General features: G+C 39.9%; 2 protein-coding genes across 3 annotated transcripts in view; one reads left to right on the top strand and one right to left on the bottom strand.

Moving 5' to 3' along the window:
* Window positions 1–221: 221 nt before the first annotated feature.
* hyal6 (hyaluronoglucosaminidase 6) lies at window positions 222–10,932 on the bottom strand. Its single transcript, XM_084934314.1, has 4 exons — window positions 10,853–10,932; window positions 3,626–4,579; window positions 3,188–3,277; window positions 222–1,202 (listed from the first exon to the last, which is right to left on the bottom strand). Exons 2-4 carry the CDS (start codon window positions 4,544–4,546, stop codon window positions 714–716), a joined length of 1,500 nt encoding a protein of 499 aa, XP_084790440.1. The 5' UTR covers window positions 4,547–4,579; window positions 10,853–10,932; the 3' UTR covers window positions 222–713.
* A 4,778-nt stretch (window positions 10,933–15,710) lies between these two features.
* Window positions 15,711–17,006, top strand: part of LOC146383140 (actin nucleation-promoting factor WASL-like) — a 31,386-nt gene continuing 30,090 nt past the window's right edge. For both annotated transcript variants that reach the window (XM_084934316.1, XM_084934318.1), the window contains exon 1: window positions 15,711–16,184. In XM_084934316.1, coding sequence (XP_084790442.1) covers window positions 16,008–16,184 — 177 coding nt within the window. In that variant the 5' untranslated portion in view covers window positions 15,711–16,007. The remainder of the gene's footprint in view (window positions 16,185–17,006) is intronic.

Consider the following 17,006-nt stretch of genomic DNA (forward strand, 5'->3'; position numbering starts at 1 on the left):
CCCATTTGGAACAATCCAGATATTTGTCCAAAAATTAGAACCTACTGACTTTTGCATCATGGCATGTAAAGGGGATAAAAAGAATCTAGAACATATTATTCAAGAGAGAAACTTTATTTAGTTGCGAGAACTTGTATCAAAATATGGAGTGACAATAAAGTTCCTGAATACCAGCAACTGGGCAAGTTTAAGCCCAATCCACTGAACTTAGAAAAGCCTATATGGATTACAGAATTTTTATATTTCTCTACTCCCAGATTGTTATCATTTTCCCTTCAAATGGAAAGTAAGAGCACCTTGAGGCAACATTTTTGTGATTTGGGATTATATAAATCAAACTGAATTGAAATGAATGCTGGTCAGCAGCCAACAGTCAGGTAAAACTAAAAACAAAGACCAAAAAACAAAAACTCAAAAATATTGTTTAGTGGGAACATTATGGAAATCTAAATTTGCAATTTGTGACATAAATAAAACCGCAATGTACATTTTTCCTGAATTGAACTTTAACACAGATGCAAACATTGTTGCCTGGATCAGACCACGATCAGACTGAGCTTTGCATTTATAGGCCAAATCTGAGAATTTCTCATTTTTTCAATACAAACAGTTTTCTTCAACTAGGGGACATTGGCATGAACTGTGGCTGATCACACTTGTGGTTTGGCAAAGAATTTACAGCAACTCTCTGGTCCTAAATAAAATCTTTGTGTCTACAATATGAGAGACTTGATAATCAAACAAAGTCCCAGGAATATGATGACACATAGACAGAAGAAATGGAGTGACAGGAGGAGCAGGATGTCTCCCAGCAGATTGATCCCCTGGGGGCGAAGTACCGGCACAGTGGGTTGAAGTGGGGGAGGAAGAGGAAGAGGTGGCATAGTCTGAGGTACCTCACAGTAAACACCTGTCCAGCCCTGGTAGCACTGGCAGGTAAACTTTTGCTTCATGTCCAGGATGTCGTGGTTGTTTAGGTGGCCACTGATGTGAAAGCGAGGGCCGCTGGGAGCTGAGTTGTGGTGGATGTGGAAGAAGCGTGGGTTCAGGTGTAGGTAAGTGTCTGAGTCCAGGCTCTTACGGATGCATCTACCATTCTTTTTGCACAATGCTTTGCTGCACAGCTTAGCTGCTGATGTGACATTGATGACATAATGTCCCAGAGGACCATTGATGTACTTCTTCACCGTTAGGCAGTTTCTCTAGGGGAGGAAGGAGAAATTCTAAGTCAAATGTATAAGACGTTTATTAGAATAATATATTGTATTTAATTTTCAACAGCATTGTCAACACCATTAGCTTTTTTATTCCCTACTTTAAAGACATTTTCTTGTGCTGAACTGTCATAAAATATAAAGGTTGAGGACTAGAAAAGCACTAATAAATTATGCCCTCCAATGACTAATATACTGCTTTAAAGTTTGGAGGTGATCCAATGAAAACTAAAGCATTTGATTAATTTGAATAACCCTGACCTTTGACCTATGACCTTGAAGCATTACACAGTAAAATGGAGTATTTTATTATGTTTACCACTGTAATTTATAGACAAACATGCAGCCGGAAATAGAGTGAAACCGAAAGAAGCTCATTTCAAATCATTTCCCCTCTGTCTTATGAAAACGGTATTATTATGGGGCTCACCTCTAAATGCGCATGAGGACAGAGTGAAGAGTTTTAGGACAGAGCCAAAGTTTTGGCAGTGCAATAGGAGCATTGAGCCATCTGTGCAAAGTGCTGATTAGTCACTCATTCTGATAACGTGACTGGTTAAAATATTCTCCTCCTGAAAGTGAGACTCTTGCAAATACATATACCGTAAGGCCAGCCACAAAATTACTCTTCATAACTTTCAGTCACAAAACTGACACTGAGCCTCGTTATGTTAACATCTAAAGAAGTCTTTTGGCTACTGCAGACATTAGTAAATCTGGGCCCAAATGGGCCTTCTTTAAAATACCAGCCTTTATTATGAAGGGATATTTTCACAGGGTGTTTTTGTTTATAAGACCTCCATAAAACAACAGGGTTAGAACACACTCTGGCATGTTTGGCAGTCCATCTTCTTGTAGTTTCAATATAGCTAACATCAAGGCATCACATTGGAGACTAGTGTAAGGTCCTTGTTTCTGTGTTTTCAGACAGTAAAGGAACTGCACAGAAATTAGTGGGATTTTTTTCTGTGTTTTTTGCATGTACCACAGTGATTTTGACTGGTGGTGGGCACTGCAGACTTTCTTATGTTTTCCCCCCCTTTGGGTTGCAATGTAAATTGTCATGCATTTGAGCTTTGACATGTGGTGTTTGCTTTTTAAATATATTCCTTGCAGTGCTTCTCGTGTCTTTTATATGTTAGGCCACTGTAGTGCAGCACAATTAGTTTTATTTTAGCATTTAACTTATTTTAGAAGGAAGTTCTTTTGTATTGTTTTATTTGGTGCTGCTTTTACACATCAAGACTTTAGCTCATTTTGAAAATGGTGGCAGCAAAATGTCTCAAAGGTTGGGACAGAGACATGTTTACCACTGTGTGGTATCTCTCCTTTAAATAAAAGTCTGTGATTTTTGGGGATCTCTAGAGACCAGTTGCTGGTTATGTTCACACATGGCTTCTTCTTTGCATTATAGAGCTTTAACCTACATTTTTGAATGGCATCCTCATTACCATCATCAATCCCAGCCAATCCACCTTAACTCTTCTATCCCGACGGTGGCCTCTAGAGGGTTTTCATAAAGTCGTCCTTCTGATGGTCGCCTTCATTACCATTGTCAGCCTTCAGTAATGGACACACAGGGCCTTTGTTGGCACCATCAGTCCAGCCAAGCCTCCTGAACTCCATCTCTGGCACTGCTCCCCTGGTCAGCCTCCTGAAGTGGCCTGTCTTCTCCCCTGACCTCTTGACCCGGCCACCGAACTTTGTCTCCTCTGCTCACCTTCTGACTGATCCGGTGGCCAATGAACTATTTCATCCTTGCCGTGGGCCAAACAGTCAGCCCCCTGAATTTCTTCATCCCTGCCCCAGGCCACCTCCCAGCCCCCAGAACTACCTGATGGCAGCCATCAAATTCAAAATGAGCAAATATTTTTCTTATGATAATTTTTTCTTTTTCTTTTATTTACATTTTACACAGCTCCTCAAATTTTTTTAAATCTGTTTCTATTTTTGTCTGTATGTCTAGCAGTTACCTGTGATTGAGCATACTCTGAGGATCCCCAAAGGACGACACCTGATGCTCCCAAGGCAGCGCTTTCCCCAATAGTATGAATCAGGTCACTCTTAAAGAAAAGGACAGGTGTATATTTTGCCAGTAAACACTGTTAACACTTCAATTTATGATGCCTTTAAAGAGATCCAGGAATTCTTTATATCCACCATTGCACAATCTATTAATTTTCTCTTGTCTACAACCATCTTTGTGGTAAATACTAGGATATGTTAACGTCAAAAGAGCAAAGCAAAGCAGGGATAATTGTGAAGTGGATCATAAGGAAAAATGGTCCCCCAAACATTGCAGTATGTTGTATACAGCTTAATTATTAGGCCAATAGACACTTTTTTGCTTTTTAAATGTGTCCAGTTGGCACACACACCATGAAGGTGTAATTAAAGAGCTTAAGGCCTACCTCTGACAGAACTACAAAGGTGTAGGCATAGAATGGTCGGGAGTAGACAAACACAGGCAATGTGAAATCCGCACGTGCAATGGATGCAATCCTCATAGCTTCCTTGACTCGATAATGGACAAACTTGACTGTGTTAGAGGAGGACTTTAGCTCATAGTCTAGGTAGATGGATGGATAGAGGGCTGTGCTCTCCTTCCAGAGCCATATCAGATGGTCATTGCGAACATGTTCAACATTTGGACATTCCCCAGTGTAATGTTGTGGATGTTGTTTGTAGCCATAGTTGTAGCAGTCTGGAAACAGATAATACCCCCACAGTCCACCTGGTCTGCGACCTTGAGCCAATGCCAAGGTCAGATTCATGAAAGCTTGTCCAGCTCTCTCAAAGCCTTCCTTCGCTTCCTTTTCAACTTTGCTCTCTGGCCAATTTGGGTGAAGTTTTCGGATCTGTTCCCTGGACCTTTTGCGGTAGATGTCTTTAGAGCCCCAGTTTCTGACCCACTGAGGCCTCCAGTTCTCCCAGTCAATGACGCCTAAGCCTCGGAAATCTTTGTGGGGGATCAACTTGTCAATGTCAGCCCGGGCTTTTCCAAGATGTTTGGAGATGCTTTGGTTCTGCGGCAGGCCACCATTTATTGGGATCCCAGAGTTCGAGTAGTATGGGTAGTATCCCAGACGGCTGTGGTAGAAGATGGTGACATTTGGTCCACTTAGAGTTTCATTGAGGTTTGCTACAATATCAAAAATGCTAAGGTCCAAGTCCACCTTGAATCGAAGCCGACATGACTCAGTGGGAGCATTCCAGACTACAACGAAAGGCTTATGAGGTATCAGAGGTGGTTGGGTTGGTTTGGTCTGGTCACCATCAACTATGCAAACCCATAAGACCAGCAGCAGGAGATGGAGTGCCATTAGCACCATGGCCCTTGATTCCTCAAAGAACAATTAGTAGTCCTGCACAGAGAGGGAGAGCAGATATTACATTTTCAGAGGGAAAATAAATGCATTATGAGCTTCAATGAGCAGGAACAATCATGAAGCGCATAAGTGATGAGCACTGAAGTGAATGCTCTAAATTCCCCAATAATGCAAGAAACAAAGCTACCTTGTTCTACAAAGAGCAATGGAGTGAATATTGGTGCAAATCACGAGAGAGAGGGGGGCTGGTAAAACCACACACTTTTTAAACATTAAAACCACCAATATGAGATAGTTTGAGGAAAGTCTGTGGTGAATTAGCAAAGTGTCCCTTAAAAAATTGCAGAAAGAAATCAGAAAAGCCACAGTAATATTTTGTCATGAATTTAAAACATAACATAGCTTAAATACCTAAAAACTTAACTGTTATTTACTACTGCATGGCTCAAACACACCAACCACAAAATGCAGACATACCTGTGAGTCATGGTGCATGGGACAGTCGCATATTCTAAAGGTAAAACTAGCAACAAGCTTGATTTATAGTCACTCCAATGGCTGTATGCATGCCAACTGTGACATCACCATTTATGCTGGTATTGGAAGGCAATTTGCTGCATGCTTCTTGTGAATGAAAGAGATTGCCACTGAGTAAATTAATGATGAAATAAATTAAAGTACTTACAAGAAGAATTGAAATATGTTCAGTTGATGTGCCTTATTATTCATTCACTCTTCTATAGGATTATGGTCATTTAAAAACTACTTTTTAAAGTATTAAACACTGATCTCTAAAATGTTTTATATTTTAAAAAAAAATTGTATTAGAAATTGCATTATAAAGACCTCGAAGTACACTTTGCAAGTCCTCCTTTTTGCATTAAGTAGTTCAACCCATTGTGGTCTCTGCTAACACAATGATGGTCATCAGCCCAGCAACTCTCCTCACCCATCGTATCATAGATTTGCTACATGAAGGAAAATTAAGCACAATCCAAAGGGTTTAACAATAAATATAACTCAACAAACTCAAAACACAACATGCATATTATTTTAGTTAACATTTAGAAGTTTTGATACTGCAAATGCTTACATTGATGCTTTCCCACTAGCCAACCAAATTAAATATTTATACACGTTGATGTTAAAACGCATAGACTTTCAGTCAAAGCATAAGAATGTTTTAACAGAAATGATTGCAGTGAAATTAAACATTTAAATAGTGCTTATTTAAACTGCAAAATAGTAAAAGTGAATCAAAACTAGGTTTCATGAACTCAAAAATGTAACAGGAACTCATATTTAACTTAACAGTTTAAAAACTATATAATGCCTTTAAGTAAATATCGTACAAATATGACAAAGTTTGAAAATAGGTTGTCTGATATTTGCCTTTTCATAATCTTTTCAGTAGTGTCAGAATGAGACACTTACTTACTAAATTCTACAAAGTACGTTTTCTTTAAATCTACAGTAGAAACCCCATTGTATATATAGTCATGCACACATGCAGTAGGACAGGCAAACTCTTGTTTAGCCTTTTTCAAACTAAGACTGTTATTTTCTTCAATCACTGTTCTCTACAGCTTTTTATGTTACACCATCATCCACTAATTGCTCTTGGAACCCCTCACAAGCAAGTAATCATATTTCAGTTTTTCCAGAGTTAGGGGAAAGACATTGTGGCCAGTCTCTTAGGAAACATGGGTACTGAGGTTGTCTCCAAGAATGCATGGAAAATCTCCCATCATTCTTTTTTCAGGACTGTAACCAGAGCAGGGGAGCAGGAAACCACTGGTGGGCTGAGGCTTCTCTGATCATTTCTGCTTTACATTCATCTAAGAAAGCCCTGGATTGTTCACCAATGATTTTAATGGCACAAGAAGTGTATGATTTCAGTAGTTTTGGATCAGTAAGTTGAGAACTGCAGAAGAATGTGGTAGAGAAGAAGGCAGTTACAGTCACAAATAAGTTGTTGAAAGATTATCAGAAAGTTTCCTCCCACTCAGATTAAAATGCATTTCTTTAGGCAGTGTGTTTTGCACCAGCTTCAATATCCTGCAGACTGAATGTTTTTTTCTGGTGATGCTGATCCAAGACAAGCAGAGTGTGGTGAAGGCGCTCAGGCTGGTCTCCAAACCGCTGAAAGCAGGAACCCCTGGAAACATGGTGAATTCAGACCACAAGAAAGACCCCCCAAGTACAAGATCTGAGTATAAACATCCACATGAGATTCAATTTTATGTTTCATCACAGATGAATGCAATGGAACTGTGAGTGAGAAGCAACCTAATTCATCTGGTCCAGACTGGAACAGGGAGTAAACTGTTGTTGTCATGTGTCATGATTAACAGTTGGTTGATCCACCCCTTTGATCTAGATCAAAATATCTAAACAGCTATAAACTAACTATAACTCCTGGATATTTGGTATTAAATTTTGGTCAAAACTTGATTAGGTACAAAATGGATCCAAGTTTACTTTGTATATTTTTTCATTTTTAGGGAAACAAACTGCTTTGAAACGTGATTTAGTCACTGGTTATCACTTAGGTGATCTCTCATTTCATTAAGTTTCATCAACAGGTTGTTCACTTCATTATTTGTCTTTGTTATTAACTAATCACGTTCCCACTGGCCTCATCTCAGAACTCATTCTGGGTTTATAGCTTTAAATATCAACTCTAATAATGACCTCACTAAAGGTCTTTTTTTTAAAAACATTAGCATTATTATCCTTAATGTGTTTAATACACCCACTGATATTGGTTTTCAAAGCATTATTTAAAGGTTTAAATCATAATGTTGAGCATATGTGCATTCTGAAGTTAGCCCTGTGCTTTGATAGTAGAAGTAAAGTAAATAAAGTGTATTTATATAGCAACGTTTCACAGACAGATGTGACAAAGTGCTTCACACGAGAAGTAACGAAACACAACACAATCATAAATGCATCATAAAAGCCCTGGTCTAATTAAAAGCTTTTTGAAATAAAATGTCTTTAGCTGCTTTTTGAAGGTCTATGAATTAATGACCTCTGTGTACAAAAAGAGGTGTATATATATATATATATGAATCAAATCAGCAATATAGTGAGGGGCCTGTCCATGTAATGTCCATGTAAAATTTTAAAATGAAATCTAGATCTGATTGGGAGCCAGTGTAGCAACTTTAAAGCAGAAGTTATATGATTTCCTCTGTTTGAGCGAGTCAGTAGTCTCGCTGCAGAGTTTTGGAGAAAAATAAAATAAATTTAAAAAGCAGAATCTTACTATCCGTTTTAAGTTTCGCTCCCAAGAAAAGCTTAATCACAAATAACAACTAAATTACTGAGGCTACGCTTCTGCAAGATACCTAAATCACCTGGTTGCTGTTTAATGTCAGACATTGAACTGTCCGGTGCAATAATCAAGGTTTCAGTTTTGTCTGGCTTTAGCTGTAAGTAGGTGTTGTCTGTGAAGGTTCTCAGTCATCCAGGTCATCGTAGTCAAAGGAGCTTGCAAAGAAAAGCGTCTGGACTTCTTTAAGTTTACTTGAAGACGTTTCACCTCTCATCCGAGAAGCTTCTTCAGTTCTAAGGTCAAATGGTGGAGAGTCCCAGATATAAACCTAGTGGGAGTATCCCCCCACAGAGGGACAAAAGGACCCCCTGATGATCTTCTAATCGCCTGAGCCAAGGTGTGAAACTGGGTGTGGGTCCCAATCAGCCAGAGTTTCGGGTGTGTTCATTGTGAAACCTGGCCCCACCTTATCATGCGAATTCCTGAGGTCAGATGGCCCAGGATGTGAGTGGGCGTTAAGGCGTCTGGGAAGGGATCTCAAAACTGGATTATAAATGGCAGAGAGTTGGTGTCGTAAACCCCCGCCTCTGTTCAAAGATGGTCGCTCACAGTGGACATAGATGGCTTCTTTCACTCCTCTTTCAAACCATCTGTCCTCTCTGTCCAAAATGTGAACATTGGCATCCTCGAAAGAGTGTCCTTTATCCTTAAGATGCAGATGGACTGCTGAGTCTTGTCCTGTGGAGGTGGCTCTTCTGTGTTGTGCCATGCACATGGCATGGCACAACACAGAAGAGCCAATGTTCACATTTTGGACAGAGAGGACAGATGGTTTGAAAGAGGAGTGAAAGAAGCCATCTATGTCCACTGTGAGCGACCATCTTTGAACAGAGGCGGGGGTTTACGACACCAACTCTCTGCCATTTATAATCCAGTTTTGAGATCCCTTCCCAGACGCCTTAACGCCCACTCACATCCTGGGCCATCTGACCTCAGGAATTCGCATGATAAGGTGGGGCCAGGTTTCACAATGAACACACCCGAAACTCTGGCTGATTGGGACCCACACCCAGTTTCACACCTTGGCTCAGGCGATTAGAAGATCATCAGGGGGTCCTTTTGTCCCTCTGTGGGGGGATACTCCCACTAGGTTTATATCTGGGACTCTCCACCATTTGACCTTAGAACTGAAGAAGCTTCTCGGATGAGAGGTGAAACGTCTTCAAGTAAACTTAAAGAAGTCCAGACGCTTTTCTTTGCAAGCTCCTTTGAGTAAGTAGGTGTTGTTCAACCATTGCTTAATGTTTTTTCAGCAGTCAATCAAAGCGGAGAGTTGGTAATCTTCAGAAGCAGTATGGCTGAATATCATCAGCCAAAAGATGATAAGAAACATCAAGAAACTGCTGTATTATCTGGCCTAAAGGAAGAATGTATATTAAAAACAGAATAACTCTCAGCACCGAGCCTGTAGGAACTCCAGATAGCACCATTCAGACATAATCTGATTAGTAGACACACTAAAACTCCTATCAAAGTAGACCAAGAGGGAGAAGGGGGGGCCTCACTAGCAGAACAAGAAGGAGGCTTTGGGGAAATTTAGGCATTGATCTTTAATCTTATCAACTAAAAATTGAAGAAAAGACACACCAATACTGCACTGGGGCACGCAGTAAGCACAAAAAGCGAAACACCATATCGATGCATGTGATGTTTGACCCATCACTACCTGAAATGTTAGCAAGCAAGCAAGCAAAAGTCCTTTTCTGATAATGCAGATAATGCATTGCTGTGACAAAAAAATCATGTGACTAATGACAATGTCATGCGGAGGAGAGAATCATATCTTGTCTTAGGTGTTGTTTGTGTGTTTACATTGTTTGGCTCGTTATCATCCACTGTACTACAAAGCAGAATAAGAGCCACTTTAAGAAAAAAAATTAATTTGGGTCATTTTGAAAATAAAGTCGAAATTTCAAGATTTAAGTCAAAATACTATTGTTTTGTCCTGTAATGTTAGATATCAAACTGCACCACTAGAGACTGGTGCCATAAAAAAGAAGAAAATGTTGTCCAGCAAAAGTCACGATTGCAAACTGATAAACATACATGTAATTTCCTGCTGCATTCAGTTATGTAAGTTTATGTGCTTTGTTCATTAAAAGGCACTTGTTCCTTGCTGAGGACTTGTTTTATTATCAGCCCCCAATACAACCACTTTGAGAATAAAATAACTATATGATAAATAATGGAGCCCTGAAATAGAGAAACCTGATTTAAAAGTGATACATGTCACTGAATAAAATACACACTAATGAACTTACTTTAAAACACATTTTAGTATACTTCAGTGCTAAATCATATATCTGTTACTTCCGATTTTTACTGAGAAAGTTCCCTGGGAAATATATCCTATAATCTTTGTAAACAACAAAATGTAAATGCTTAACCTGCAGAGCAATGATATTAAAGTGAGGCTAAGCAAATTTTGTCCAAATGGAGTGTACTTGCAATAAACAGTTTCTTTCTTGTGAATATTTTAAATAAGTAGTTGCAAAAATGTTTCTTCCATCTCTGTTGTCATGCTATGTGATGTTAGCATTGCTGGAAGCTTGAGGCAAAATCATATGTTCAGTAATATCTTAGCCTAACATTGTCAATCTGGCAAATTGTCAAATGAGTTGCCCAAAACTTGTGACAACCCAGTACCTACATATGATATAGACATTTTTAACTGTTATTGAATGATGAGTCTTTTTGTCTTTTCACACTGGGACAACGGCAAAGGACAGTAGCTCACTGCCAGGCAGCACTAGATAAAACAGTCACAACTTCTCACAGTCTCGGTTAAGGGCAACTAACAATTTTCCACTGTTTTGCTTTTTAATGGCCACTAACTACCAAGCAAAACTTCACACTATTAGCAACTATGGAAATACTGATTCCTTGTCTAGTATCTGCTATTTATCGTTTGATGAGGTAAAACAGTTTAAAGAAGCTATAATAGCAATTTTCTTGAACAGATTACATACCTTCCCCTTCTTTATTGAATGTGGTTCAAATTAAGACCTGTTGGTGGATGACTGCCTCCTCTCTTGGTGTTGTAAAACTCAGAAAATCTCCATCTGATAAGCTGTGAATGATCTCTTTGTCTCTGCACCCAATTCTTTTGGGTCCCTGGGGTGATATCAGGGCAGAAATGCCCGAGTATTGTTTTGTTGTCCCCTCCTCCAACGTTACTCAATACTCACAAAGCCATCTTCATAAAGAAAGTCTTTAATAAATGCAACATATTACCAACAGTTAGGATTAATTCATGGAGGGGTTTTGTTTTGAGAATTTCCTTAAATGACCAGATTTTAGATTTTAAGAAACTTTTTAATGTGAAGAAGAGAACACTTTAGAGCAACAGATGGTCAGAGCATCTCCATGACCATGTTCATTTACTCAGTCATGATCAGAGGTGGAGAGTAACAAAGTACATACCCTTGATTAATGTATTGTAGTAGAATTTTTAAATATCTGTGTTTTACTTGATTATTTTTCCTTTTCCCTTTTAATCCTTACATTTTCACACCAATATCTGGACTTTCTACTCTTCACAATTTCCAAACAGGCTTGTTGCTTTTGGTTTAAGACATTTGAGGGGAGTCATTTTTTCAAGTCACTGCATGCCTTTATACAATCAAACTTTGAGCCTAAACAGTAATACATGAAAGGCAATCCTGGTGTATCAAATCACCAGAGGTTCTCATACACAAAGAGATGAAAGATGCAAAATCACGTAGTTTATGCATAATTTTGTCACGGTCCGTCGGTCCTCAAAGTGTGATCTGCCATTTTTTTTTGCACTGTTGTTGCTCCCTATCCTCCACTTCCTCCTTTCCCAGTCTGTGTGTGTGTGTGTGTGTGTGTGTGTGTGTGTGTGTGTGTGTGTGTGTGTGTGTGTGTGTGTGTACCAGGTTTGGTGCATTGTCAGGACGTGGCCTGTTTCCCAGTGTGCCTTAGTTTTCTTGATGGCGCTACTGCGAGGAAGAGCCTTAAAATGGGGACCCAAACATCCATGTCTCATGAAGAATTCTTAAACAAATTCTGGAATGTGTTTGATAAAGGCTTTAATCCATACTCAGCGACTCACAGGCTATTTTCTTTAAAGCAATGTAAGAGGAGTGTTGAGGATTAATCACTCAACTTTTGGATTCTGGCTGAAGAGACAGGTTCGGAGGAAAAGGGCCTCTGAGGTGTTTTTCTGTACTTTTTAAATAATGAACTAAAGAGAGAATTAGCAGCTAAAGAATTACCTGCTTCCCTTGATGCTCTAATTTCCATGTTTGTACACATAGGTGGCCATATGCACCACCCTAAGGGAGTCCAGCTCTGTTCCCATAACATTACTGGCCTTTGCAGATCAGTTTATTAGTGAGGATAAAACAGGAGTAACACATTTCCTTCTCTGTGTACCAGTTAAAAGTCTTGCAGCAGCATTTTGGACCAGCAGAAGATGTGACAAGGATGACTGGCTAATACCAAGGTATAACAAGTTACATTAATCCAGCCGAGTTGTAATAAAAGGATGGAATACTGTTCTGAGATCATTTTTTGACAAGATGGGTTCAATTTTGGCCAGTTACCTATGCTGAAAAACCTGGATTTCACTACTTGCTCTCACTTGACTGTCAAACCAAAAATCACTATCCATTTTAAAAACCAAATGGTGACAGTGGCCTTTCCATACTGTGCTAGAGAGCCAGTGTCCACATGAAAATAACCCACCAGTGACACCTGGCCGAATAGACAGAACCTCTGTCTTATTTTCATTAAAATTTTAAAAAATTAAGAGTCAACCAAGTTTTCACTTCCTCAAAGACAGTCATTTAGCACTTGAATGGAGTAGTAATTTTTCTCTTTTAGAGGCATATAAACCTGCATCTCATTTGCATATAAATAGAAAGCAGTTTTGTGCCTCCTAAAAATAGAGCCAAGGGGCAAGCAATATAGGGGGAAAAGCAGAGGTCCAAGTATTGATCCCTGTGGTACGCCACACAAGACTAGAGCTGAGGAGGATCTGAAATCCAAGAAGACTGACACAAAAAGTTTTCTTAGACCTAAACCACTGCAGAACAGTACTACAAATGCCTACACAGTGTTCCAAGTGAGATAGTAAAATATTGTGATGCACCATGTCAAAGGCAGCTGTTAAGTCCCTGAGAACGAAGACCACATGATCTCCTACATCTGTAGCCAGGAGGATGTCATTAACAACCCCAAGTATAAGATTCTGTGTTATGCAGAGATTTAAAACCCATCCATCCATCTTTTTCCGGTTATCTGGGGCCGGGTGGTGGGGGCAGCAGCCTAAGCAGAGAAGCCCAGACCTTCCTCTCACCAGCCATCGACCTCCATCCTCCAGCTTGTACGGGGGAACACCAAAGGGTTCCCAGGGCAGCCGTGAGACATAACCACTCCAGCGAGTCCTGGGCCTGCCCTAGGTCTGCCCTGGGGCCTACCATCATTTGGGACATACCTGGAACACCTCACTCAGGTGCCCAGGACGTATCCTGTAAGGTGCCCGAAACACCTCAACAGGTTGCTTTTGATGTGGAGGAGCAGCGGCTCTACTCTGAGCCCCTCCCAGATGGACGAGCTCCTCGCCCGATCTCTAAGGGAGAGGCCAGCCACCCTTCAGAGGAAGCTCATTTCTGCAGCTTGTATCCGCAATCTCGTTCTTTCGGTCCCTACCCACAGCTCGTGATCATAGGTGATAGTTGGGGGATGATCGACCAGTAAATTGAGAGTGTTGCTTTTACACTCAGCTCTCTCTTCATCACGACGGACCAGTTCAGCGTCCGCATCGCTGCGGCTGCAGCACCAATCTATCTGTCAATCTCCTGCGCCCTTCTCCCATCACTCTTGAACAAGAAGTGATGGTTTTAGATGTGTCCTTGATCCAACACAGCTGATTTAAATGGCTAAATTACCTCCTCAACATGTCTTGAAGTTCTCCAGAGGCCTGGTAATGAACTCATCATGTGATTCAGGTATGTTGACCCAGGGTGATATCTAAAACCTGCAGGACACCGGCCCTCGAGGCCTGGAATTGCCCACCTCTGCTCTACAATGCTTCTTTTCCCACCATCAACCAAGGAAGAGAAAAGCATGAGAAGACCACCATCTAGTGGACATTAGGGTACTTTAGCAATACCATATAGGTGGCAGTAAAGTAAAAAGAAAACAACAACAACAAAAAAATCCCAGCTATTTAAAAATAAAATTGTAAGTACAACAATATGATTACCGAAATGTACTGAACGTGCAAACAAAATTCGATAGCTTTGCAATAAAATGTTTAGGTGAACTATTATAAATTCATATGATATGATATTGATAGTATTACACGAATCCTAATAGTGTAAATACAAAACAAACAGTGAAAAAAAGTATATAAATTCCATCTTGGTTTTGCATCATCCCTTGTGCTAGAAATCTCTTCTGCCTCCATTTAGCAAGAACAACTTTCCACCCCCAACCTTCTTCACCATCTGTTGAAACTAAGATAAACTAATCAGCTTTTTAAATAACATTTTAAGCAAACAAGACTTTTTTACAGGATAAAATCCTTGGTCCCAAAAATGACTACCAAAGTTTTCAGTTACTGAGATCCTGCTTCATGAGAACATCGTAGATTGTCGGTGCTGCTTCTTTGAAACTTGTGACCTTTGCTCAGTGTTTTATACTGCAGAATGTAGGAGCAGCTGGTCTCCAGATTAGTGTTGGTGTTAATGCCACTGATGTACTTGCTGCATGAAGACAGGTCCTGCATGAGACTCTCTGTCCATTTGTCACCTCAGCATTCACAAACTTCAACATTTTATTTGTTTACCATTAAAATATAATTTAGGTTAATTTGATTGTCACAGCAGAGCATTAACATTGCGCTTCTCGTTATCAACATGTCTTATACAATGAACAGCCAACACATTATGCTTCTGGACTGGTCTTCTACAAAACCTTAAAAGGCACCTTGTTGTGTCTGGCACTAATATGTTAGCAGATCAAGTTTTGAAACTTGAGCGTATAAGATGTCACCTATCATTGTAGGCTGTGTTGGTAGCTGTTCACCACTACTGACTGGAATAATAAGGACTGTGGATATGTGCCATTCTGAGCATTTTGCAGAACACCAGAAGAGTAGAAACAGTAGAAAAGCAGAAAAATGGTTAGTGGTCAGGTCACGGAATCAGGTTTAAGTACTTAATTAGACAACTATAAAGATGTGACCTGTAAAAATAATGTCATAGGGAATTATCATAGAGAATTGAGACTTTTACCACATTATTTTGGTCTCCCAAAATCTATTTCTCAATGTCTGCAGTGCTTATGGTGGTTAGAAAGTTCCTGGTTAAGAAAGCAGTAAATCAAGTCTATTTTACTATGTTTAAACACAGGTTTACACATAGTAGGCTACATACTGTACACATTATAATATGTACAAGATAAAGTAGAATATGTATAATATAAAAATAAATTTTATATCTGGATTAGCACAAGAATATAATATTATTTTACAATCCAGTCGGTTTAATTTCAGGCAAATGATAATGATAAAGCTAATTGTTTCCTTACAAAGAATTTTCTTCATACTTCCACGCTCTACATCTACTGGCATCCCCCTGCCCCCCCACCCTTCTCCCTCTGCAGAGCTGCATTTCTGCTGCCGCATGGGATGAACCGTTTTTGTTTTCAGCAACATTTTATTCTTACCACGGAAAATATATATATAATTCAACAGTTTTACAGTGTTTAATGTGTCACATCTTTCGGCTTTTCTGCCCATGTTATCTGTATTATAGCGGATATGGGCAGATTTTGTTGAACGCAACACCCCTCTGCTGTATCCTTAAAGTGGTTTGCTCCCTCCTGCTGCCATGTTGGATGTACGCATTACTGCTGCAGTCGCTGGAGTTTCCGAATGAAAGTTAGGCGTTTATCTGTCTACGTACACTTAACGAGTCACTGGTTTCCCATTCAACACCAAACTGAGAATACAAGGGTTTTTCCTAAGCAGGAGCAAGACTGGAAAAGAGATCGCAACCACATCCTCCTCCGCCCTCCTGCTCGGAGTCGAACTGAGCGGAGATGATCCGGTTGCAGGCCACAGCAACCGGAGCCCGCATGGATTTTCTGTAAATGCAGCCGTTTGTAGTGCCCGTTCCAGGGATAACTGCATTGTTTCGGGGTCGACTACAAGATTCTGGTGCCATGAACAGCCACCCGCCGCCCCGCAGGGCGGTTAACGTCGGCTCCCTGCTCCTTACCCCGCAGGAGAACGAGTGCCTGTTCTGCTACTTAGGCAGGAAATGCGCCGTAAGTTCCTGCGTTTGTTTACCACCTGCAACTTAAAAGTAGGTGCAGGTGTATTCACTTCACATTGTATGGGAAATGCATGTGCTTCTCAGTCCAGCTAGAATAGCCAAAAATTAGATGAATATTGAGTTACTCAACTATTCATAAATAAAACATAAAGATAAATATGGTCAGGGGGGAAAGTGGCCAGCGATAAATAAAACTTTTAATACAATACTTAATACAATACAAAATTGGGCAATTCCTGATAACCTTAATGAGTCAGTACTTTAGATGCTAATCCAATACATGGAAGAAAAAACATTTAAGAGGCATGCAGGTGTGCATGCATATCGGGGGGGGGAATCGATAGAATCAATGCAAGTAAATGGAGTTTTAGCTCATTGTTTTGGTTTCCAAGACTGTGTTTTTACAGTTTTCTTTCTTAGTGTCAGCATTGTTTATGCTCGCTCCTGGTAAATAAGCACAGGTACAAAGCTGAGCTTGGCTTTCTTTAAAGATGAACACAGCGCATTTGTGCTTTTATGTCCTCATCAGCTGGATGCAAATGATAGCCACAATAACAAAATAACAACACAGAATTCTTCTCGCAGGTGATAAAAGCAGCTTCTTAAATTTGCTGTTAAATTCTTTTAAATTGAAGCTCCAATAATTACTGTTATTCTGCTACTAAAGGCAAAACCATTAAGAAGCACTTGACTCACTAGTACAACTCTCAAACACGCACTTTAAAGCATATAACCTGGAGAGTAAACAGTGTCACACTAATTTAGAAAATCTTAATTTAGCCTGAAAAAGAGTTTGTTGCTCTATAAAAAAAAA

Source organism: Perissodus microlepis, chromosome 7, assembly GCF_051167445.1.
Source record: "Perissodus microlepis isolate ML-2025 ecotype Zambia chromosome 7, ASM5116744v1, whole genome shotgun sequence".
Lineage (NCBI taxonomy): Eukaryota > Metazoa > Chordata > Actinopteri > Cichliformes > Cichlidae > Perissodus > Perissodus microlepis.